The sequence below is a fragment of the Orycteropus afer genome, unplaced genomic scaffold (assembly GCF_000298275.1).
Source record: "Orycteropus afer afer isolate SDZICR_OR568_19922 unplaced genomic scaffold, OryAfe1.0 scaffold00021, whole genome shotgun sequence".
NCBI lineage: Eukaryota > Metazoa > Chordata > Mammalia > Tubulidentata > Orycteropodidae > Orycteropus > Orycteropus afer.
Window position 1 is genome coordinate 17,641,847 of NW_006921608.1, and position 23,913 is coordinate 17,665,759.

The following is a 23,913-nucleotide window of genomic DNA, read 5'->3' on the forward strand; positions in this document are numbered from 1 at the left end:
ATGACATGAGACAAAGTATATGTGAACTGCTGTATGAAAAATGAATTTACTCTGTAAATCTTCACCCAAATCCTAATAAAAAAAAAAAAAGAAAGTTGGCAAATCACTCCTTGAATTCTTGTTTAAAAAAAGAAGCCACACCAGTAAACAGCCAAAAGCTATCTGACACTTCAGGCTGTTCCTAGAAAACCAATTCTGTATCAGCATCAGTATCTATTCATTCTACAATCCATCCATATAATGTACATCTTATCGTCACGCCCCAGTAATTGTGTATCATCAGAAAGTTCAATCATCATGGAAGGACCAAACTATGTACTGTCTGCAGAAAGTACGCAGGTTTTCATACTTTGAAAGGTTATCATTGAAAAAATTTAATGTAAAAGCTTGAGTAATTGGAGAGTTAAACTAAGCTACCCACATTACTTGGCCATCTAGAATGACTCCTTCCCTGAGGGATTCAAACAGCCATGATTTCATGGAAGGTTTCTTTCATGATTATTAGACTACCAGCAAAAACGCCTTCTTGCAATCATAGTGCTACGTAAGGTAAGTAAGACTACAGAACAAAATTCTACCACCACCATCTTAAAGCCCAAAGCCCTTGCTAGGGTACATTTTCAAGTAGCAATCAGAAACATTTACAATGAACTTATTACTACACATTGTGCTGCACTACACACACAGGACAGTACAGAAGAAGCACACATTTTCAAGCATGGTATTTAAACTTGAGTGGGGCCTATGGAGCATGAAGAATAACTCAAAATAGCATAAATGTAAAAGGCAGAGGATACAAAGAGCAGAAGTTACTACCGAGAACAAGTATACGATATTCTAGGGATTAGGTATGAAGAGGGGAGGAAAAAAGGAACTTATAAAGAACAATTAAGTGGAAACAGATGAATTTTAAGTACGGCAGAATACCAAACTTGTTTTTTAAAAAACAGTTTTGCCTAACTGAAATCAAGATGGGAGATAAAATTCACAGAAATGATTATCTTCCCTTCCCCACAAAGATGAGAATTTGTATCGCAAATGCATAATCAGTAAAGAGAGTTTATTCTGATAAAAGATCACTTGGGACAACAATTGAAGAAATACTCATTATAGCATTGACCATGTCCTTAATGAAAAGGAGTAACTCAGCAATAAGACTATTTTATTACTTTACTGATAATAAAAATAGCAATAAGAGTAATAGCTGACATTTATTGAGAGCTTACAGTTTGTCAGTCACTGTTCATAGGCGTTTATATGTGTTAATTTACTTAACTCTTGCAACAGAACCCACTGTTACCCCATTTTACACAATAGAAACTGAAGTCTACAGAGCCTCAGGAACTTCTCTAGGGTAACACAGCTAGGAAGCCACAGAACAGGCAGTCTTCCTCCAGAGCCTGGGTGCCCCTGGCTACTGCACGAGACTCAGGGTTTTTTGTTTGTTTTTTATAATTTTGCTGTCTAGTTCTTCCTTCTAGATGACAAGTATCTTAAAACCACCAGAAAGACACATGCACAGAAGAAATGTGATAAAGCATTACATCACTTACCATTGGGAAAAGCTAGTACACTGATGATAAGAAAGAAGAAAATAACAGAGAGGATGCCCTTCCAGATGTTGTCTTCTGGACCAGAATCATCCCTGAAAACAGAAAAACAATACTCAGAATTCATCTTCAACACTCAGAATCCATCTTCAGATGGAAATGGTAAACCTAGGACTCAGGGTTCCTTGTTTTAAAACTGGAGGACTGCTAACTTTTGTGTTTTTTTTTTTTTTCCTTTTTTTGGGGGGGTGGAAGCTAAATCATTACACACACACACACAAAACTTATTATTCACCATCATTTTCCAAAATAACAAAATCTCATAATAAAATCTAGTTCTTATAAGAAAGGCAATCAGCAAACTTACACACTCAGACAAGCATTTGAGAACCATTATTCTTTAAATATTATGTAAGATGTCAAAAGGTAAGGTTTATTCCGGGGAAATGCCTTTTGCTTTCAAAACTAACTAAAATGACCTTCATGAAGTAATAGAACCAAAGTACCAATATAGGTTGTAGCATCACAATCAGAATCAGAAAGGAAGCATAAGATTATAAGGAAAAAGGCAGTCAATGAGATTATGTAACACTTTTCTTCAGATGGTATCTTAGTTATCTATTACTGCCGTAACAGAGTTACACAAGCAGGTAGCTGTATTTTCTTCACAGTTTAGAAGCCAGAAATCCGAATTCAGGGTGCCGGCTCTAATGGAAGGCTTTGTCTGTGTTGGCTCTCCAGGATGGCCTTGTCTCTCTGAGCTTCTGGTCCTGGGTGATCTTCATGTGGAGTCGCATCTCTCTTCCCCCATCGCTGAATGCTCACTTGGTTGTTTAATCTTTTTTCTATCACAATGAGAGACTGACTCAGGATACACTAATACCATCTCATTAACATAATCAAGACAACCCATTTTCAAATGGGATTATAACCACAGGTGCAGAAATTAGGATTTACAACCAGAGCTTGGTTTGAAGAGGTTCAGTCATGGCTGATGTCGCCTACACGTTACATAGAAACCAATCTCTTGCATGGGAACTGCATGGGATTTTGACTGGAGTAGGAAACAGGCAGGAGCTCTGGTGGTGTAGTGCCTAAGCCATCTGACTGCTAACCAGAAGGTTGTCAGTTCAAACCCACCAGCCACTCCTCAGAAGGAAGGTTGGGCAATCTACTCCCGTAGTGATACCGCCTCGGAAACCCAAGGAGAGGTCGCTATGAGTCAGCTCTGACTCCACAGCAGTGAGTTTGGTTTGGTTTTTTGGAGGAAACAGGCAGCCCTGTTCAAAGACGGCAGCCGACCACATAGCTTTGAATGTATCAGTCACCATCTTTAAACAGGGCACCGCAGCCTGTCAAAATCCCATGCGCAAGAGATTTGGTTGCTATGCAACACGTCCAGTCCTTGGCTATAACTGAACCATCTTGAACCATTCTGAAGCCCTGTTTACAACACATATTTTGGGGACATAATTAAATCCCTAACAAGTGCTCTGAATTCTCCAAGAACTTTCCCAGGTTGTATTTTACTCAACTGCTCCACAACTGCAGAGGAAGGCCCAGTGAGCATTACCTTCACTGGCTGGAGGGAAATAAAGCTCTGGCGTTATACTGCCCACGGTTACACACAAACGGAGGCAGACCGGAAGGAGCAGGTACAGCACTTCCAGCCTGCTGGCTCCAGACTTAGAAGCTTAGGGAAGCAGCTCCTCTTTCTTCTTTGCTAACCTAGGGGGTGCTCCTGAGCACGCTGAAGGGTGGAGCCCTGACCACTAACAGTGCGCACAGCTAGTTTAGTTCACAACAAGACTGTCATTTAAGCTACCAGAGGACACAGGCCCCGTCTTGTTTGTGTCTCTTCCTCCCAATCCCGTGCACAGCATACTGCTTGGCACAAAGCAGGCATGCTATATATAGTTGTTGCAAGAATGAGCAAGATAACAAGCAAATGCCTAGAGCCCCAAGTTTATTAGTGGTGGTGGTGGGGGGAGATGGGGAGTTACTACTCAAGGAACACTGAGTTTCTGTTTGGGAGGATGAAAAACTTTTGGAAATGGATGGTGGTGATGATGGTAGGGCAGCACGGGGAATGTAATTAATGCCCCTGAAAAGTGGCCAAAATGGCAGATTTTTTTGTTATATGTATTTTACCACAATAAAATCACAACAAAGGAGCAAGATGATGTGGCTGAGTGGCCCAAGCAACTCAAGTACCATGAAGTCAGGTATCATAGTGAAACCAAGAGTAACAGCGACCTTCCTGTTCCCATGCAGGGAGTTAGCCCCAGAGAGAGGCCTACTGATGACATCAGCAAATATCTAAAAGTCTAATAAAGTATTCAAACACTTTTAACTCCTCCAGCAAACACCCAGAGATGTAAGAATGTCCTAAAAGCAGGAAAAGTATAAAGAAAAGTAGTGAGGTTAAAAAGAAAAAAAAAATTTGGCCTCAAAACTTTTGGACTCCTAGTGTGTGTCAGTTTCATATCTGACCACAGGCAGTGGGCCTGGAGTCTTCCAGGAACAATGGAAACTCCATTCACTCTCACACAATCTTTAGAGTTTTCTCCCTGGGGCCTGGCAGGCAGGAATGCCTAAACCATGTCATCACTCTGCTACCAGGGCTGCTAAATTGACTGTCCCCTCCCCCTCCTATCTTCACCTTCATTTACCTTTAATATGAGTCCCCAAAACAGAAATACATACCAAACAAAAAATTAAGGCCATGGCCATTGAATCCATATGATACAGTCACTGTTAAGGATCCTCTCTCCTGATGGAAAATTTAATCTTGGGGTACAAAGCGGAGTGATGTTAACTAGCTTTGGTATTATCTATGAATGCTCTACTCATTTCTTTTTTTTTTCTTTTTAAACTGTGATTTGGGTGAAAGTTTACAGAGCAAATTGGTCTTCCATTTAACAATCCATACACATACTGCTTTCTGACATTCACTGCAAACCCCACACTGTGACAGCGTTCTATCATTTCATATCACATAAAGGGATGACCCTTGTCAAAAGTTGTAACTGGTATCAACTAAAGAAGGAGAGCATTATGTTTACTTGGGATAAACAGATAAAGGATTTCTCGCACTAAATTCATTCAGCTTTAGGTGCCTACGTGCAGGGAAGTGGGGCAGCGACGGGTCAGTGGTTTACTTTTCCCCCTCCGTGCAGGAGATACGGGTTTGATTCTGGCCAATTCACTGTAGAGGCACCTGCCACCTGGCTGTCAGTGGGGGCTTGCATGTTGCTTGCATGTTGCTATGATGCTGACGAGGTTTCAGTGGAGCTTCGAGACTCAGATGGACTAAGAAGAAAGGCCTGGTGATCTACTTCTGAAAATCAGCCAACGGAAATCCTATGGAGCACAACCATCTGATTGCAATGATCATGGGGAGGCTCAGGATCAGGCAGCGTCTTGTTGTGTTGTGCATGGGTTCACCCTGAGTCAGCGTTACTGGGATGATTACTATAATGTACGTCAAGAAACTTCATAGAAACAAGTACTGCAGGGAGACATACAATAAAAAAGGAGTTTGGGGTATATAAACATTCCATCCTCTGTGTTTTTTGGAACAATCAAGATAGGTCCTGGAAGGGGACCATCCAATGGGGCCATCCCACGAGGGTGGATGGGGGACAGGAGGAGCCATGAGGTACTCTGCAGTCTGAGAGCAGCTAGCACGAAGCTGCAGCCTGGCACTGGGTGTGGGCCTGTGTGCTGTCTGGGCTTGCTGTGTGGGGAACTAGGGAAGTAGGCTGACTCTATAACGAAAGGCTTGAGAGTCCAGCCAGCACTTTCCCACAGACTATAAGCAGGAGACACATGGGATCACAATTTTGCCTTAAAAAGGTCATGAGGGTAGCAGTGTGGAGCACGGACTGGAGGGAGATGGAATCAAGGCCAGGCTATTCCAAAGGGGGGGAAGGGGGCGGTACTGAGCTAAGGTCTGGAAATGGAAGGAGACAACAACTCTGAAAGCTATTAAACTATTAAAGCTTTCATGGAACCTGGTAAGGACACTCTAGATGGCAAACTCCAGGCCAGCAGAGACTTGGGCCGGATGGAACAGACTGCTGAACTATGGAATCAAATTTCATAGCTGCCAGGGAGCTCTGGTAGCATAGTGCCCAATGCATTTGACTGCTAACCAGAAGGCTGGCCGTTCAAACCCACCACCCACTCCTCAGAAGGAAGGTTGGGCAATCTACTTCCATAGTGATACTGCCTCGGACACCCAAGGAGGGGTTGCTATGAGTCGGGTTCAACTCGACGGCAGTAAGTTCAGTTTTTTGGTTTTTGCCAGGGCCAAGGGTTGAGAAAGCAACCCAGCTTGACTCCAGGGCTTCTGGATTAGTTGAGACTAACTCCTGACTTCCCTACAGATATCTAGGGCCACAGGGATTATGCTATTATTAGGTGCCACAGATTCGATTCCAGCTCATAGTGACCTCACATATGCAGAGAAGAACTGTGCTTCATGGTTTTCAAGGCCGTGATCTTTTGGACGCACTCTGGGTGGATTCGAACTACCGACCTCTCAGCTAGTTGTTGAATGCTTAACCATTTATGCCACCCACGTATATATCACAAGATAAATTGATGTAAACCTCTAGTGATAGAATTATATTTGAAATGCTAGACACAATTATTTAAAACCAGACAAATAGGAATGAAGAGTGCTTACTAATGAGGAGTGTGAGAAGAAGCAATTTGTTGGCATTTCTCTCTGAGGTCCAGAATCATCTCAACCAAATAACAAATATTTGAATTACCCAAGTACCTGTTTACTACAGAAGACTCCAAAGAAATATATGACACATTTTTCCCTTCAATTAAGTTCATAATCAGAATGAAAAAAGCCAAAAACCAAACTCACTGCCGTAGAGTCAGATCTGACTCACAGCGACACCTCCTTGGGTTTCCGAGGAAGTATCACTACTATGGAGGTAGACTGCCCAGTCTTCCTTCGGTGGAGTGGCTGGTGGGTTTGAACCGCCAGCCTTCTGGTTAGCAGTCAAATGCCTTAGGCACTACGCCACCAGAGCTCCCAACATCAGATTAGGAGCATTAAATACCACACCTAAGTATAAGAAAGGATGTAAAAAGACTCTTATTTAGATAAAATAAAAAGTATGATTTAAGTAGTACTAAGGGAAGAGAAATGTTGAAGATCAATGTTAACTGGCCCCCTCAGGTGCAACCCTAACAAGGTGCTCATCACTCATCTCTAGAGTTAATTAATTCCCAGTACACAGTCACTACAGATGATGCCTAATACTGCTGGCATCAGGGAACAAGGACACTCAGGGCCTTCTATTATCAGGAGAGAAAGATGATGGTGTACATGAAGGAAATGGGTCCAGGACAACTAAGACAGTGGATCAGGAGACTTTTTCTAACGGAAATTCATATGGTCTAAGGAAAGAAAAGAGTTCTGGTGGTGCCTTAGGAGGCCCGGTGGCACAATGGGTTAAGTACTTGACTACAAACCGAAAGGTCAGCGGTTCAAAACATACCAGCCACTCTGTGGGAGAAAGATGTGACAGTCTACTCAAGTAGATTTACAGCGTTGGAAACCCTATGGGGCAGTTCTACTCTGTCCTATGGGATCATTATGAGTTAGGAAAGACTTGATGGTAATGGGGTTTAGTGGGTGGTGCAATAGTTAAGTACTTGACTACTAACACAAAAGTTGGCAATTTGAACCCACCCAGCCACTGTGTAATGACGGAAGCCTAGGAAACTCTGTGGGGGGCAGCTCTACTCTGTCACATGCAGTCATTTATAATTGAAAATTGACTTGAAGACATCTGGTGGCATAGTGGTTAAAGCATTTGGCTGCTAACCTAAAGGTCAGTGGTTCAAATCCACCAGCTGCTCCACAGGAGAAAGATGACGCAGTCTGCTTCATAAAGATTTTCAGCCTTGGAAATCCTATGGGACTGTTCTACTCCATCCTATAGTGTCACTATGAGTGGGAATCAACTTGATGGCAGTGGGTTTGGTTGTTTTTTGGAAAAACAATGCAAAAGAACAGGGCAAACTGGCAGGTAACCAGACGGACAGAAATGTGGCTCATGGAGAATTAGAGTACCAAAGGCACTAAGGGAAATATAAGTAAAAACCATTATTTACAAGTAAAGACATCAAAAGTCTGTCCTTTCCCCTGTCTGTCTCCTTAGTCTTCTATCAAGGAGAAAACTAGCACAGACAAGTTGATAAGCCCGTGAGCGCAGCTGAGCAGCAACAAGGCAATCTACTCAAAGTAAATGGGTTAAAACCAGTTGAGTTGACTGCAACTCAAGCCATGCCCATGTTTTTCAGATGAGAACTGTGCTCCACAGAGTTTCCACAGTTGTGCCCTTTCAGAAGCAGGTCACTAGGCTTTTCTCCAGAGGCACCTCTGGGCCGGTTTGAGCCTTCAACCTTTTGATTATAAACAAGTGCTTAACAGTCTATACCACCCAGGGACCTAAGTCATGATTGTTGCTGATCAAGTCCTAACAGAGACTGCTCTCCCTGTTTTATTGCCAAGTGTCTCTTGAGGAAAGGGTGGGCTGCTATCAATAGATTTAGTAGACTTTGCTCTTTTCAAATCTAAAGCTTGATGTCTGCAACTAAGGCCTTTCAGTATTTCCAAGTTTACCAACTTTAGAAAACAGAAAATACAAGGTCACCTCAGTAATGATCATAGTCTGGGCTTGAGATGAAGGTTTTCCTTGCCCCACTTTGGCAGAACAAACTTAAAAGAACAACTTATAAGCCAAAGCAGCTAACTTATAAATAAAATCTCTTATCATAAAATGGCAAAGTAGGCTTTTTCAAATCTGAGGATTACGTAGCATCTGACTTTATTTCTAATGAAAGTGATAGGAACAAGAGATTTAAATGTCATGATTTAACAGTGAGTTGGCCTATTTGGTATTTAACAAAAGAACTACTTGACAAATCCAAATGTGTCTCAGACTTGTGTGTGAAGTATCTAATCCATCACGATTCTAGATTCCTGCTGGATCCCTGTAGCATGGGATTATTACCTAAATCCTGGCTCTCACATTCTGGTAAAGTGATACCCCAAAAGTATTCTATCCCTTGTTCTCTCAGTTTTTGAAAAACAAAATTTAAGACATATTTTTCAAGTTTTAATGAAAGAACTGTACTGCACAGCCAGTCAACTAACCTATTATGAAATAAGGACAAGGTAATGATTACTGGAGATAACCATTACAAAGAGCACAGAAAGAGTAATTTCCAGTTAAGAAGTCATTACTTAACAATATATATGGAAGGAGACAGCATCATCGTGAAGAGTCCAAATCATTAACAAAAAATAAGAAAGATATAAAACAAAAAACAAACTCACTGCTGTCGAGTCATTTCCAACTCACAGTGACCCCTCCTTGGATTTCTGAGGCGGTATCTCTACAGAAGTCGATTGCCTAATCTTCGTTCTGAGGAGTGGCTGGTGGGTTTGAACTGCCAGACTTCTGGTTAGCAGTCAAATGCCTTAGGCACTACAGTGCCTACGATTTTATATATTGAGACCAAGTGGTGTAGTGGTTAAGTGTTCAAACCCACCAGTGTGCCACAGGACAAAGATGGGCAGTCAGCTTCCTTAAAGATTTACAGTCTTGGAAAACTCTATAGGACAGCTCTACTCTGTCCTATCGGGTTGCTATGAGTCGCAATCAACTCAACAGCCATGGGTTTGGTTTGATATGATTTTATATAAGGTAAGATTTAATTAGCTCTTCATTAGGGAATTTGTGTCTTTGTGAAATTAGTGGAAGATACAAAATTGTTCTCATTCATCAAAAAGACTGAGGTTCAGATTATGTTTTTCTATTACTTTTGACAAGTTGTTTTAATCCATATTCATTTCTTATATTCTCACTACTACAATTTATCAACTGCTCTGGCAGAACATGTTGTAAAAGGGGAAATTCCAGAAGAATGTAACTTTCTGTATTAAAAAATAACATAAATCTATTCTGAAAGGGCCTGAAATAATAGTAAAGATGATAAAAAGCTGAAAATGAACTGCTTGTTCTTCTCATTATTTAAAAATGACTTCTGTAATTTCCAAAGAAACACACTCACTAATTTCATCACTGCCAACCCATACAAAAGATAAAGCTACACTGAGTCATTATGAATCAGGCATGTATGTTATCCAATCAAAACAATGTTCATTTCTCTAATACCTTTTACCTTATTCTCCATTACAGAAATACTGCTTCTTCATTCAATGACAAATACAATCTAGAAGGCATTAGCACACAATGAAATTATGGAATAATAATCTCACGTGTATTGAGTGCTTACTATTTGCCACGCACTGAATTAAACAATCCTATGACGTAAAACTAGTGATATTTCCATTTTACAGATAAGGAAACTAAGCCTTAGTAAAATTAAGTGGACAAACACCAGTTAAGTGGTAAAACCAGATGACATGATATACTTGAGGTAATCATAATTAGAGATGCGACTGATTTATCTCCAAAGCTAGAAATGCATTCTTGGTCAGATACCATGGAGAGATCTGGTCTTACCCTATTTCATATAATAGTATCAGGATCCTTCAATCCTATGGAGTTGGACCTGACTCATAGCGACCCGAGGCAGTATCACTACGGAAGCAGATTGCCCAACCTTCCTTCCCAGGAGTGGCTGGTGGGGTTTAACTGCCAGCCTTCTGGTCAGTAGTCAAGTGCTTTAGGCACTGCACTACCAGAGCTCCCTTCAATCAGTAAGGGTTAGTAATCATTGCATATGGTCGACACCTTTAGGCAGGTTCATGCAAATGGATACTTACATTATAAGAACCAAACTCAAATGGATAATGGAGATAAAGAAGTGTGATATGACAGGACATTATTAGTTTCAGGAAAATATGAAAAAATTCCATGATTCTCAAGGGAGGTACCAGAGACATATGCCTTTTTGTGTGTATGCTGGGACAATTCATTCTTTGTTGTACAATGCTGTTGGTGCATTGTGATACATTTAACAGACTCACTACTAGAAGTGTCCTCCCAATCCTTATGACTACTTAATATACCCCTTCACCATTTCTGCTGTCCGTGACTGGGAATCATTAATTGTTGGATAAAAATATCGGCAAGCAGTAACTAACATTGCTTGAGTGAGCGTCATGTGCCAGGTAAGAGTTACCATACCCTGTACTCTACTGAGTGCATTCTCCTAAATTAATTTAATCTTTATAACCCTGTGTGGGGTAACTTTATTTTATCCCCATTTTATAGGTACAGACCCTAAGGTTCAGAGAAAGGTTAAGTAATTTACCCAAGAAAACAGCCAATTTTGAAACCAACAGTCTGGATCCACAGCTACACTACTCTGGGTTGGTCTTTTAAGGCACAATGTTGTGGGTATGCATAACTTTCTTTCCTTACACAGGTTCATTCAAAAAATATAAAGTTCTGTAAAGAACCACGATGAGTGTGCATGTTTTGATCCAGGGATATACTAGTTTCCTGGTTTGGGAATGGGGTGGGTAGGGCACACATTTAATGATGTGTATTAGAACTAGATGATGTAGGTGTCAAGGGGTGGGCTGACATGAGATCAGAAACAAACGGTGCCCGACTACCATTACTGAATGTTTTGATCAGGGTCCCAGTGGATGGATATTGATCAAAAAGAGGAAATCAGACTTACTGGTCACATTAAGACTGAAAGCTATAGCCTGGAAATAACTTTGAACCTTGAGCCAAAACTATCTCATGAAGTCATCTTTAAAGAACAATTTAGCTCAATAAATAATGTCTGTCTTGAGCACTGCACCAAGAATTACATATATATGATTGAAACGGCAACAATCACTCCAGAACGTGGATGAGAACTTTTAAGGGACAGAGAGTTTAAGTTAATAAAGTTAATGGTGGTAAAACAGTATGGACAGAGATAGGGAGAAGAGTGACACAATGTAAAGAACGTAACCATTATTAATGAACCTTACATGTAAAAATGGGTGTGTGTTTGTTGTATATATTTTCATCAAAAGTAAAAAGAGTCAGGCTAGGGAGATCCTATGATCAGCTATATGTATTAGTAGTGCTTTGAGTATGTAAAAGGTTTGTGAGTGTTATTTCTATACACACAGTATATAGTGTTTACCATGTTTCAGGTACTACTATAATTGCTTTACAATATCTCATTTAGCATATAAGTTAGGTGAACAGGACACTGCACTGGCACTGATGGGAGTGCTGGCAAGCTACGTGGTACGGTGTCTTGTAGCAATGTTTGAAAGAGATGGTGATTATCAGGTCCAGCGAAAGGTCAGCTGCAGCGTTGTGTGTCTAGGGCTGCAGTTTGTGTTGTGGTATATAGCTGGGTTATGTTTGAAGATGGGATTATTCTATACTACTTGTGTGTGATGGACCCAGGACTCTCTGTATGTAAAAGGATTGTGCGGTGTGCCACATGTGTATTTTGTGTGCATGGCACGTAGTGCTGAATACTGGAGAACTTCCAGAGGAAGGTCTGGAATGTGCCCCGGGTGAGTGAAGAATTACATATATGTGTTGTGCTGTGGTCTAGAGGCGCTGCTGTTGAGGTATTTTATTTGCATATTACTGTGTATGTGCTGAACGTGGTGCGAACAAGATGATTCACTCGGTGGGCTGGGGTGGGCCGCGGGCTGGAGGGGCTGCAGAAGAGGGCCTGCGTCGTGATGTGTGTGGGGAGCTATGCTGAGTGGATAGGACAGGAGGGGCTCGTGCTCGGTGGCCCGCGTGCGTTAGTGATGTGAGCCGGAAGCGCTGTATGGAAGAGGGTGGTGTTGAGAGGTGTGCAGGGGGAGGCTATGGAGAGGTTAAGGGCGAACGCCTGTCCACATAAGCTGGAGGGAAGGAGGCTGGGGTGTGCAGTGAGACACTCGGTTGTCGCGGAGCTGCGTGGGCGGCAGATCTGCGCGGGCTGCGAGACTGTCTGTGTTCGTGGAGCAGACGGTCTGCTTCCTCAACCCAGAGCCACCTACAGCCACCCTCCCTGCCACCGCTACCCTCCTGCCTCTTCCCCTCGCCCTCGGGCGCGCCCCTCGCGCGGTCTGGTCTGCCTCACCTGGTAAAGGCGAAGTACATGAGGCTGACGATGGTGAAGCTGAGCAGGGTGATGGTGTGCGGCCGGTAGAAGAACTCAATGGTAATGTCCTCCACTTGCTGCTCGTTGATCATGCGGAAATGCATCTTGTAGTTCACATCATCTTTGCTCAGGGTCCTGCTTCCCACGCAGGACGCCATGGCTCGCCTCCCCGTCCTGCCGCGGCGGTGGCGGCCCCGGCCCGGAGGCTGGGACCTCTAAAGTGGGGACCTGCGGCGGAGAAGCAGCCGAGCGGCGGGGCCGGGTCTGGCGCTAAGCAAAAGCTGAGCGCGGAGGGAAGGACAGGCGCGGGAGGGCGGGGTCGCGACGCCGCCAACAAGGCCTCGGGCGGGATGCGTCGCCGGCTGTCCCCAAACTGTCTTTGTGGGAGAGGCATCTCTGGGCATTCATGAAGTCTTCAGATACCTAGTGGATGATATTTGAAGGAAGAAGCAAGAAGGAAAAGGAATGTTGTGGCTCCTGGCCGGCTCGGAGCACCGCACACCGCCCGCACTCCCCCCCCCCGTAGACTCGCAGATGGTCTCGCCCACTCCGGCCACCGCCCACGTGGGCGCCGGAGCGCGGCGGCGCACGGGCCCAGCGGCTGGCCGGCTGGCGTGCTGCGCGTCTGGAGTGGGCGCCGGGTTGGAGGTCCAGGCGGTCGCGACGTGGCGCAGGCCTTGCCACAGGTAAAGCCAGAGCTGTCGGAGTGGAGCAGCGTGCTCCCAATTGAGGTGCGACCCCTTCAGACTCTAGACCCACACGCGTCCAGGCTGCGGCCCTGAACCTCCCTCGAGGCCTTTGGGTTTGCGCGGCCTTGTGGAGGATTGGTTTTGTTTTTTGTTCCCTGGCAGATGTGACGAAAACGCAACCATGCTTGTTTATTAGCGATCTTTGCAGAGGACGCAAAGGAGACCCAGCGTCTAAACTGCCTTCCTGCGCAAGTTCGGTTTTGGAAACTACTATTGGCTCGTTAAAATGTGATCTGGGGAGAACGTGAAACATTATTTGGGAGGCTGTTTATTACAAGCCCCCTTATAATCGACTGGTTTCTTTAATAATAGCTTTTATCATTGTTAGGTGCCACCAAGTAGATTTTGATTCAGCGACCCTATATGACAAAGTAGGACTTGCCCCCATCGGGTTTTTTGACAGTAATCTTTATGATTGCCAAGTCTTTCTCCTGCAGAGCTGCCAAGTGGGTTCCAACCGCCAACCTTTCGATTAGCAGCCACTGCAGAAGTAGAAACCTTGAATCTTCGAAAAAACAGTATGTTTTGGTGCCGTCTTACTTTCAGCAAAGTAGTAGGTACAGTATTAATTGAGAACTAGTATATGATACTGAAGGAGCTCTGGCGGTGTAGTGGATAAGGCATTTGCCTGTTAACCGGAAGGCCAGGGTTCAAACCACCAGCCCCTCCAAGAAGATGGGGTGATCTACTTCGGTAAAGATTTACATCCTCGGTAACTCAATAGGGGTCTCTATGAGTCTGAATCCATTCGATGGCAGCAAGTTTGGAGTTTGGTTTATATGATGCCTTAATGGACTTCAAAGTTCTTTAAATGTTTTTTTCTTTAATCTTCCTGGTGAAAAAGTCATAAGACTTGTTTCCATGACTATGCAAGGCTTTTGTATACATCTGCAGATGGCTTTGCTCTCTTTTGAAAACTGTGTAGACACGTGAGTTAACCTTAGTTGCTGTTGGCATTTCCATTCAGCACACAGTGAAGCAGTTAAGAGGCTTTGTGCTGTGGGGAAAGGGCGCCAGGAGGGTGGATCCACAGACCCAGCGCTACTCAGGTAAACGAACAATTAATTATTAAGGTGTATAAGCAGCAATAAAACGATGATGAACACAAGATAGCATACTTGGAAATTGAAACAGCATAGACAGTTGTATGCACAATATTTGGATGAAATGAAAAAAACAGTTTTACCTGCCTGGTATAAGGAACGGTGTTCACTTGAATTTGGAAAGGTTTTAGGAGCCCTGGTTAGCTCATCTGCAAACTAAAAGGTTGGTGGTTCCAACCTACCAGCCATTCCAGAGACAAAGAGGAGGCATTCTGCTTTTGTAAAGGTGACAGATTTGATCATTGCTGGGAAATTGTTTTTCTGATAACTTGTGTCTTTGATTTACAATTTTAAACAAAATGTTAAACAAATACTCCAGTCTTCTAGGATTCTACACATAGTACAGTACATAGTAGTCCAGAGAACTGAATTTAAAGGAATTGCAAAATCACACATTTATTCTCAGTGCAGTCCCATTTCTACACACACACACTTACTTAAGGAACCCACAGTTTGAAGATCTAATGGTGTTGGAATAATTGAACATCCACATGCCAGAGGAGGGGGGGAAAAAAAGAAACTTGACTTTTATCTTCTACCATACATCCCCTGTGGGGCAGTTCTACTCTATCCTGTAGGGTCACAATGAGTCAGAATTGATGGCAGTGGGTTTGGAGTGAATTCAGGATTTCAGGAGTCAAAAAATGTTAGAGGTGACAAGGACTGTAGGAATCATCTTAATGTCCCCATAATTAAAAAAAAAAAAAAAAAGAAATTACAGAATGGTTATTAAGCCCCCATCCTGGGCCAGATTTTGTGCTAGACCACCACTAGAAACTCAGGACTTCTGGCTTCCGATTTAGTGGCCTTAGAACTTTGCTGTGTAGAGAATGAATGTAGGTTTGAGAGAAAACTTGACAGATTTGAATGCTCACTTCCTACCAAAATGTAACAAGAAATCACGTGTCCCACAAGGTTATTGTGAATACATATTCCCTTTCTAAAATCTTGTCAGAATTTAGTGAGATTTTCATTCTTAGAAATCTCTTTCAGCAAATCTCCCTAAACTACAACTCTCAAAGAACAGGCTAATCCCTCAAATAATTGGTCAATTTAATTCAGAGCATAAAGTAGGCTGAATTCCACCAGGTAGGAAAACAAAACAAGTTATATGCAAAAATTAATTAAACAAAATTCATTTGTATTTGGTTGTAAAATCAATGATAATACTAGCTAATGTTTGTTGAGCATTTGCCATATGCTAGACTCCACTATATGTTGTATATGGATTATTTTTCTAATGTAAAATCTATACATCATATTTATTCTTCTAATTAGGTTGGGCTGAATATAAAATTCCTTCATATTCATGTACCTTAAAGCAGTGACAAACTTTCCTGAGAAACATCTTTAAAAACAGCTGCTCTCAATCAGAATATGCATATATTCATTTCCAGTGCTTATGTATTTCTGTCTTCATTTTGCTTGCTGGTCTGACCTTTTCTCTTTGAAGGCTTTTCTTTTTTTCCTCTGATGATACAGCATTTGACAAAACTAGTTTTGTTCAATTAGGAACAGCTTTTTTTATGAAATAATCAAATGTTCAGCACTGAGGATGAAGTAAGAAACAGCCTTTACTGTTCTATACAGCAATGAAAATATTTGGATAAATCATTGAAGACATTGTGGATTTCTTTCTGGTTTTATTGTGTGACTAATTTATAGTACACAAAATGCATTTGAATGATGTTATTTTGATCAACATCTGCTGCTTAAATGTCCTCCAAACCAAATTTCAAGAACATGTAATTATATCCTTTTAGGTTCTTTAAATGATTTAAAGAGATGATAGGATTCAGCCATAATTTGAACACGTACAGATTTTTGTTTTAAATGCTTTTCCTTATATGGGTGATTTTGCTTTTTGTTTTCAGATTGTAAAGCATATCTCTATTTTTCCAGTTCAGAAGTTGCTGTCTTTTGATGTGTAACTGAGCCTGTCTCGTTTTTTGGCTTTTCCTAGGATTAAGCAGCACCTGCCTACATTAGCATTCTAAACTTACTCAACATCTTTCATTAAGGAAAAAAATAACTTCCGGTGTATTTTTTTTTATTATTATTTGAATACTGTTTTAAATATTTAAGTAAATTAAATTTGTATTCTTTCACAATTATATTTTTCCATTGCAGGCTGCTTTAACAAAAATGACCCTGTCAGCCCAACAGATACCCAGATGGTTCAACTCAGTTAAGTTGAGAAGCTTCGTTAATGCTGCACAACTCAGCAAACATTTTCTGAGACCAAGGAAAACACTGCTGCATGGCTTTCCTGCTCAGCCTCAGACATCCTCTGACAATTGCTTTCTCCGCTGGGGAATTAAGACTTACAGGACTTCCTCCTTATGGAATAGTTCCCAGTCCACTAATTCAAGTAGGCAAGAGAATAGTTGTGCCCAAAGCACTCTGATTCCTTCTGTGAATGAGCAGTTGCAGAGGCCACAGAAGATACCAAGTGCTGATTCTGAGTCATCTGTGGAAGGTAATTCTGAACTTTCAGAAAAGTCTTCTCCCCTCCCCCTTTAGTAGTTTGAACAAAGCTGTTTATCTGTCTATATTTTGTTGACCTATTTCAGGTCATATTTTGTACCAGGCGCCTAAGGCACTTGACTGCTAACCAGAAGGCTGGTGGTTCAAACCCACCAGCCACTCCTCGGAAGGAAGATGGGGCAATCTACTTCCGTAGTGATACTGCCTCGGAAACCCAAGGAGGGGTCATTATGAGTCGGATCCAACTCGACGGTACATAACAACAACAACAAGAGAAAGAACAATGCCAATTCTATTCATTTACTTCTCTTATACCTTTATTTTGCTGGTGAAGAAAAAAATGTGTGGGCTACTATGTATAAAATGTTTGCATTCTAAATACTTTATTATTTAGATTCTTTTGTTGAAAAAAAAGTTTCTGGTGCTATTAGGTTTGTTGTTGTTGTTGTTGTTATGTGCCGTCGAGTCGGCCCCAACTCATAGCGACCCCTCCTTGGGTTTCCAAGGCAGTATCACTACGGAAGTAGGATTGCCCAACCTTCCTTCCGAGGAGTGGCTGGTGGGTTTGAACCGCCAGCCTTCTGGTTAGCAGTCAAGTGCTTTAGCCACTATGCTACCAGAGCTCCTGTTTATTAGGGTATAATTTCCATTCAGTAAATTCAGCCTTTTCATCTTTTCATCTAGGAGTTTTAGGTTGCACATTTAGGTCTATACTTCATTTTGCTCTAATTGCATGTGTGGTAGAAGATATGAGTCAAATTTCTTTTCTTTTTCCCCCTCCTTTGGCATGTGGATGTTCAATTATTCCAACACCATTAAATCTTCAGACTGGGTTCATTAAATAAGTGTGTGTGTGTGTGTGTGTGTGTGTGTGTAGGGATGGGACTACACTGAGAATAAATGTGTGATTTTGCATTTCCTTTACATTCAGTTCTCTAGACTGCTATATACTATATTACGTGTAGAATTCTAGAAGACTGGAGTGTTTGTTTAATGTTTTGTTTTAAATTATAAATCAAAGACACAAGTTATCAAAAAAACAATTTCCCAGCAATGATCATCAAATAAATAGTTGGACTGTTTAAGGCTTCATGAATTCAGTGAAAGCTTAATCAACAGCAGCAAAGCAAGCTTTCATCAACTAATTTGCCCATATTCATTTCTACAGTTATCTTGTCCTTAGAAAACAGGACAGATTTTTTTATGTCCCACTCCCAAGAGTTTTCAATTTACACTGTTAATTACTGAGATTAAAAGACATGTTTCTCTCAGGACTCTAAGCATGCCTATAGCATGGTTATCAGTGTGTTTATAACATGGTTATAAAAGTAACATGGTTACTTTTAGACCTTTTCACTTCCTCACTCTCTCACTGGTTTTGTACCTGACAGTGAATTACAAGAAGTGAATTGCCAGTCCTATTTTTGAATAATTTTTTTCTTCCGATTTGTTGAATCTTATTTTGAATTAAGAATTCAACAAAGAGGTACCTTCTAACTCAACAAAGTGTTAGTCAAGGTTTGGAAATTTTTGTGAGAAACCAGGTTCCTGATATTTAATACGCAGAGGCTCCTTGGAAGAAAGACTTGGTAATGTCCTGAAAAATCAGCCATTGACAACCCTATGGAGCACAGTTCTGCTCTGAGACACGGAGTCGTTATGAGTGGAGGTCAGCTGCACCGCAGTGGTTGGTTTTAAGGTGAAGACTAGCAGAAGGAGGCAGGGCACAGACAGGAAACATTGTTACAGCATCTTAGGAGTATCTTTGCCACAAATGAGATAATAATAGGTAAAGGAGAAAAGAAAGAAAGAAAGGGAGGGGAGACAGAGGGTAGATTGACTATAAAAATGAGGCAGGTTAGTGATTAGAAGGAAAAATGGAACAAAAGATCACAGTCCTAATTCCTTAGCTTATGGTAGGGTACAGTTACTAATGACTTCCATGCTGAGTTTGATTAAAAATACAGATTTAAAACATGATTGCAGAATCATGGCTGTACTGCAGAGGAGACCAGTGTCATGTCAGTAGCAAAGGACTGACTATGTGGTAAAAACAGAATCATAGATGTTCTCTTAGAGAAGTGTTTGAGAATAACTTGGTGGGAGGGTGGGAGAGAGGAAGACTGGATCAAAGCAATCTGAAACATTTCAGGATGTGACTTAGACTTTTCAGATGTTACTCTTTTGACCAAGTTAACAAGCTATGGTAGACTGTGTATCTCAAGATATACTTGAAGTTCACTGGATCTTTAGCATTCTTACCTGCTGATTAAAAGTGAAGAGGAGATTTTGAAGCATACTATAAAGCTATCTATAGTAATCGAGCTACAATAATCAAAACAGTGTGGTACTAGTATAAGGATAGACATGTACACCAGCAGAGTAGAATTAAGAATCCAGAAGTAAACTCATATATTGATTTTTGAAGAGTACAAGTCCATTCAATGAATAAAGAATAATCTCTTCAAAAAATTGCTGAGACAATGAAGTTGGACCATGTATGAAAATTAACTCATATCAATGACTTAAATAAGAACTAAAATCATAAGACTCTCAGAAGAAAACATAGGGGTGAAAATTCAAGATCTTGTTTTTGACAGTGGTTTCTTAGATCTGACACCAAAATCACACAAAAAGGAAAAGATAGATAAATTTAACTTCATCCAAATAAAAATCTTTTGTGCTTAGAGGACTTTATCGAGAAAGTGAAGAAACACCTTACAGACTGAGAGAAAAATATCTGGTGACCATATGTCTGATAAGGATTTAATATCTAGAATATATAAAGAATTCTTGTAAGTTAAAAAAGCAAACAACCCAATCAAAAAAATGGGCAAGGGCATTTATAGACATTTCTCTAAAGAAGATATGCAAATGGCAGTAAGTACATGGAAAAATTCTCTAACAGATAATGGAAATGCAAATCAAAACCACAGTGAGATAGCACTTCGCAACAACTAGAATATGGCTATTATTAAAAAAAAGTGTAAGGAAGGATGTGGGGATATTAAAGCCCTGGTGCATATAAAATGATGCAGTTGTTATGGAAAAGCTTGACAGTTTCTCAAAAAGTTAAATATAGAATTACCATATGACCTAGCAATTGCACTCCCAGATAAATGTCGAAAAGACTTCAAAACAGGAACTCAGACTGATACCTGTACACCAGTGTTTATTGCAGCATTACAATAGCCAAAAGGTGGAAACAACCCAAGTGTCTATCAGCAGATGGGTAAGCAAAATAATACTTCCTACAATGTAATATTAGGAGCTCTGGTGGCATACTCAACCACAGAAAGGAAGGAAATGCTGATGTGTGACATGGAGAACCTTGAAAACATTATACTAAGTGAAATAAGACACAAAAGGGCAAATATTGTACAATCTGTGTGAAATATATAGAATACACAAATGTACGGAGATAAATGTTTATTAGTAGCTTAAAGGGTACTGAGTTTTTTGGGTGATGAAAAAGTTTTGAAAATATAGTGGTGATGGTTGCGTAACATAGTGGATGTAATTAATATTACTGAATTGTACACTTAAAAATGGTTAACATTGCAAATTTTTTGTTATATATATTTTACCACAATTTAAAAAAATAAAAAGGGAAGGAGTTATCTAGAATCTTATCGACAAATTTCTTACCTTAAAGGAGCAGTGGTTGGCCTCTCAACAATCTTAACCTTACCTCTTAGAAGGTAGAAAATATTTGGACTTCTTAGACATTTAATTCTGAAATGATCCCAAGACTTAACCAGTGAAAGATGCAAACTAGGTAAGAGGTTGTCTTTGTAGAAATTGTTCTAAGTGTGCAGATTGGAGAACTAACTTGCTTCTTTCCTTCCACACGATGGGCTTCAAAGGACTAGAAGATTTGCCTCCATTGTCTCCATTGCAGCCAGTTTCTGAGGAGGAAGCTATTCAAATCATTGCTGATCCTTTGTTGCCCCCAGTTTCATTCACACTTCGAGACTATGTGGACCATTCTGAAACTCTGCAGAAGTTAGTTCTTCTAGGTAAGTGTAAATAGTCTTCAAGTTTTTTCTTTCTTTCTTTAACTTTGTATTGTGACTTGAGTGAAAGTTTACAGAACAAATTGGTTTTCCATTCCAACTGTTCGTGCACATTTTGTTTCGTGACATTGAATGCAGTTCCCGCCATATAACAACACTCTTTCCATTTGTCCTTCTTCGCCATCCCTTCCTGCCTTCTGATGTTTATCCCTGGGCAAATACTGCCCTTTTGATCTTATATGGTTGATTACTCCATGGAGTGTGTACCTCCCTGGTGTTACTGTTCACCTTATAAGCTTGTCTGTTGTTTGGCTGAAAGTTGAGCCATGGGAGTGAATTCAGTTCTAGGCTTGAAGGGTGACTAAGGGCTGTTGTCTCAGGGGCTCTACCAGTCTCTATCAGACCAGTAAGTCTGGCCTTTTTGTATGATTTTGAGTTTTGTCCACATTTTCACCCACTCTATGCAGGATCTCCTGTTGTGATCCCTTTCAGAGTGGTTGGCAATGATCCTCAAGCACCATCCAGTTCTTCTGGTCTCAGGGTCATGGAGGCTAGGGTTCATTCACATAGTCCACTAGTCTCTTGAACTAATTGTTTCCATGCATCTTTGATTTTCTTCACTCTTCTTTGCTCTGGATAAAGAGACACCAGTAGTTGCACCTTAGATGGCTGCTTGCAAGCTTTTAAGACCTCAGTTGCTTCTTACCAAAGTAAAAGGCTGGACATTGTCTCTGTGGACTATGCTATGCCATTGACCTTGATGTCCCTGCAACCATGGTCCTGAGTCCCCAGACTCAGGATTGCATTCCTTCAAAGTGTTTGGTTATGGCAAAGAAATTTTCATAATTGTGCCTCTTTGCTGTACTATTTACATATTTTCAGAGCACATACAAATATATATATAGAAATATCATTTGCCAAACCTGTATTAGCTACCCTTTCCTACCCATACCTGTTCATCTACCTGTGTATTCACTTGTAGATTAATGTTTGTTGTTACTAATAGTGCAGGATTGTGTGTGTTATAGTGTCTGGGTTCTCTAGAGACGCAAAGCCAGTGAAGTGTATATATAGAGAGAGAAGAGAGAGATTTATCTTAAGAAAATGGTTCACACAAACATAGAAACTGGCAAGTCCCAAGTCTATGTATGGGTCAGATGTCAAGCTAGAGAGTCTCCAGACTCTTGAAGCTGCAGGGGCTGGTGTATCCAAGGTTGGCAGTCAGTACAGCAGGCTGCTGGCTTCAGAGGCTGATGACTCCAACATCAGCAGGTAAAATGGCAGGCTATCGATTCACAGGCTATGAGGGCAACAATTCCAAGACTAGGAAGGCAATACGGCAGGCCATTGGTTCCAGTCTAGATGATGACCAGCCAGATGCAGGATCCCGAGCAAAGAGCCCGAGGCCGTTCCCTGAGCTTTTCCATGTATGTGGAAGCAGGCCACACCCCAAAAGAACCTTTCTTTCAACTGATTGACTGCATATAGCAGATATCATCATGGAAATAACTGCATCATATCAAATCTTATCATAACTGAGAAACCACTAGAATCAGGCCCCTGCCAAATTGAAACATAATCTTCTTGTGCACCTCTCCATGTCTTCATTTTCCTTAGTGATAGTGAGCTGGTCAGTTCCTTTTTGTGGAGTGCATCTCCCTTCTTCCATATTAATACGTGTCTCTTATCTAACTAGTAATTTTTCTTCCCTTCCCTCTTATCCCTGGTAACCATCAAAGAACGTTTCTTTCCAAGTAGCAAATTGGTTTTCCATTCAACAATTCATGCATGTTTTGTGACATTGATTCTAATCGCCACAATGTAACCCCACTCTTCCCACTTCCTCCCTGTGTGTGCAATTTCCCTGCCTTCTTCTTCACTGTTCCTTCCTGCCTTCTGAGCTTTATCCTTGGGCAAATACTGCCCTTTTGATCTTGTATGGCTGATTGTTCTAAGAAGAGTGTACCCCCCTGGTGTTACCGTTCACCTTGTAGACCTGTCTATTGTCTGGCTGGAAGGTGAGTCTTAGGGTTGCATTCAGTCCCAAGCGTGGGCTGTAAGTACTTCTTGAGCCTGTATTCTTCTTTTTTTTTTTTTTCCTTTTGGCCTTATTTTTTTAAATTAACACTTTAAATGGATCTTTGTAATACAAAGTAATAAAAACAGGTAAGCAAAAGTCAAATAAGGTGAAAGGCTTCTAGTGAAAAAATTTCCCACTTTACCCTTCCTGATTTTGCATCCCATTCCCAAGAGGTATCTGCTTAACTTTTTATAGCTGTTTCTGGGAAGTTTGTATTGAACTTCCCAATTTTTAAGTAATTATTTATAGTACTGCAGGAGCGCTGGTGGTGTAGTGCCTAAGGCATTTTGACTTCTAACCAGAAGGCTGGTGGTTCAAACCCACCAGCCACCCCTCAGAAGAAAATTTGGGCAATCCACTTCCATGGTGATACAGTCTAGAAACCCAAGGAGGGCTTGTTTTGGGTCAGGTTCAACTCAAAGGCAGTGAGTTTGGTTTTTTCTTTCAGTATTGTAGTGCTATTGCTTGTTTCATCAATTTTAGACTGTAGTTGATTTCATATATACACACATACTTTTCTCCTACTCTCTTCAATTCTCCCAATTTATTAGTTATATTGTAATTTTTAGATAATAATGTTAGTTATTGATTACATTATGACTATGAATATTGCTCACTTTTCTACCAAGAAGTGTGTTATGATTGTTTTGTTCCCTGTACAACTTTTCATTTCTTGGAGTTAATAATTGCCTTGTTTTTCATTTGATTAGTTTTCCCATACTCTACAGTAGCCTCTCAGTACAGTTTTACCTACAGTTAACCGTATCACATGATCCATTAGTTCCATTTCCCTGTAGTATACTTCTC

General features: G+C 41.0%; 2 protein-coding genes across 2 annotated transcripts in view; one reads left to right on the top strand and one right to left on the bottom strand.

The window, feature by feature from the left end:
* PTDSS1 (phosphatidylserine synthase 1) overlaps positions 1-12,829 on the bottom strand; it is a 75,423-nt gene extending 62,594 nt beyond the window's left edge. The window contains exons 1-2 of the mRNA XM_007934851.2: positions 12,651-12,829; positions 1,554-1,645 (exon numbers count right to left, since the gene is read on the bottom strand). Of these exons, the coding sequence (XP_007933042.1) occupies positions 1,554-1,645; positions 12,651-12,829 (271 nt within the window). The remainder of the gene's footprint in view (positions 1-1,553; positions 1,646-12,650) is intronic.
* Positions 12,830-16,668: 3,839 nt separating this feature from the next.
* Positions 16,669-23,913, top strand: part of MTERF3 (mitochondrial transcription termination factor 3) — a 29,318-nt gene continuing 22,073 nt past the window's right edge. The window contains exons 1-2 of the mRNA XM_007934852.2: positions 16,669-17,002; positions 20,877-21,029. Coding sequence (XP_007933043.1) covers positions 16,669-17,002; positions 20,877-21,029 — 487 coding nt within the window. The remainder of the gene's footprint in view (positions 17,003-20,876; positions 21,030-23,913) is intronic.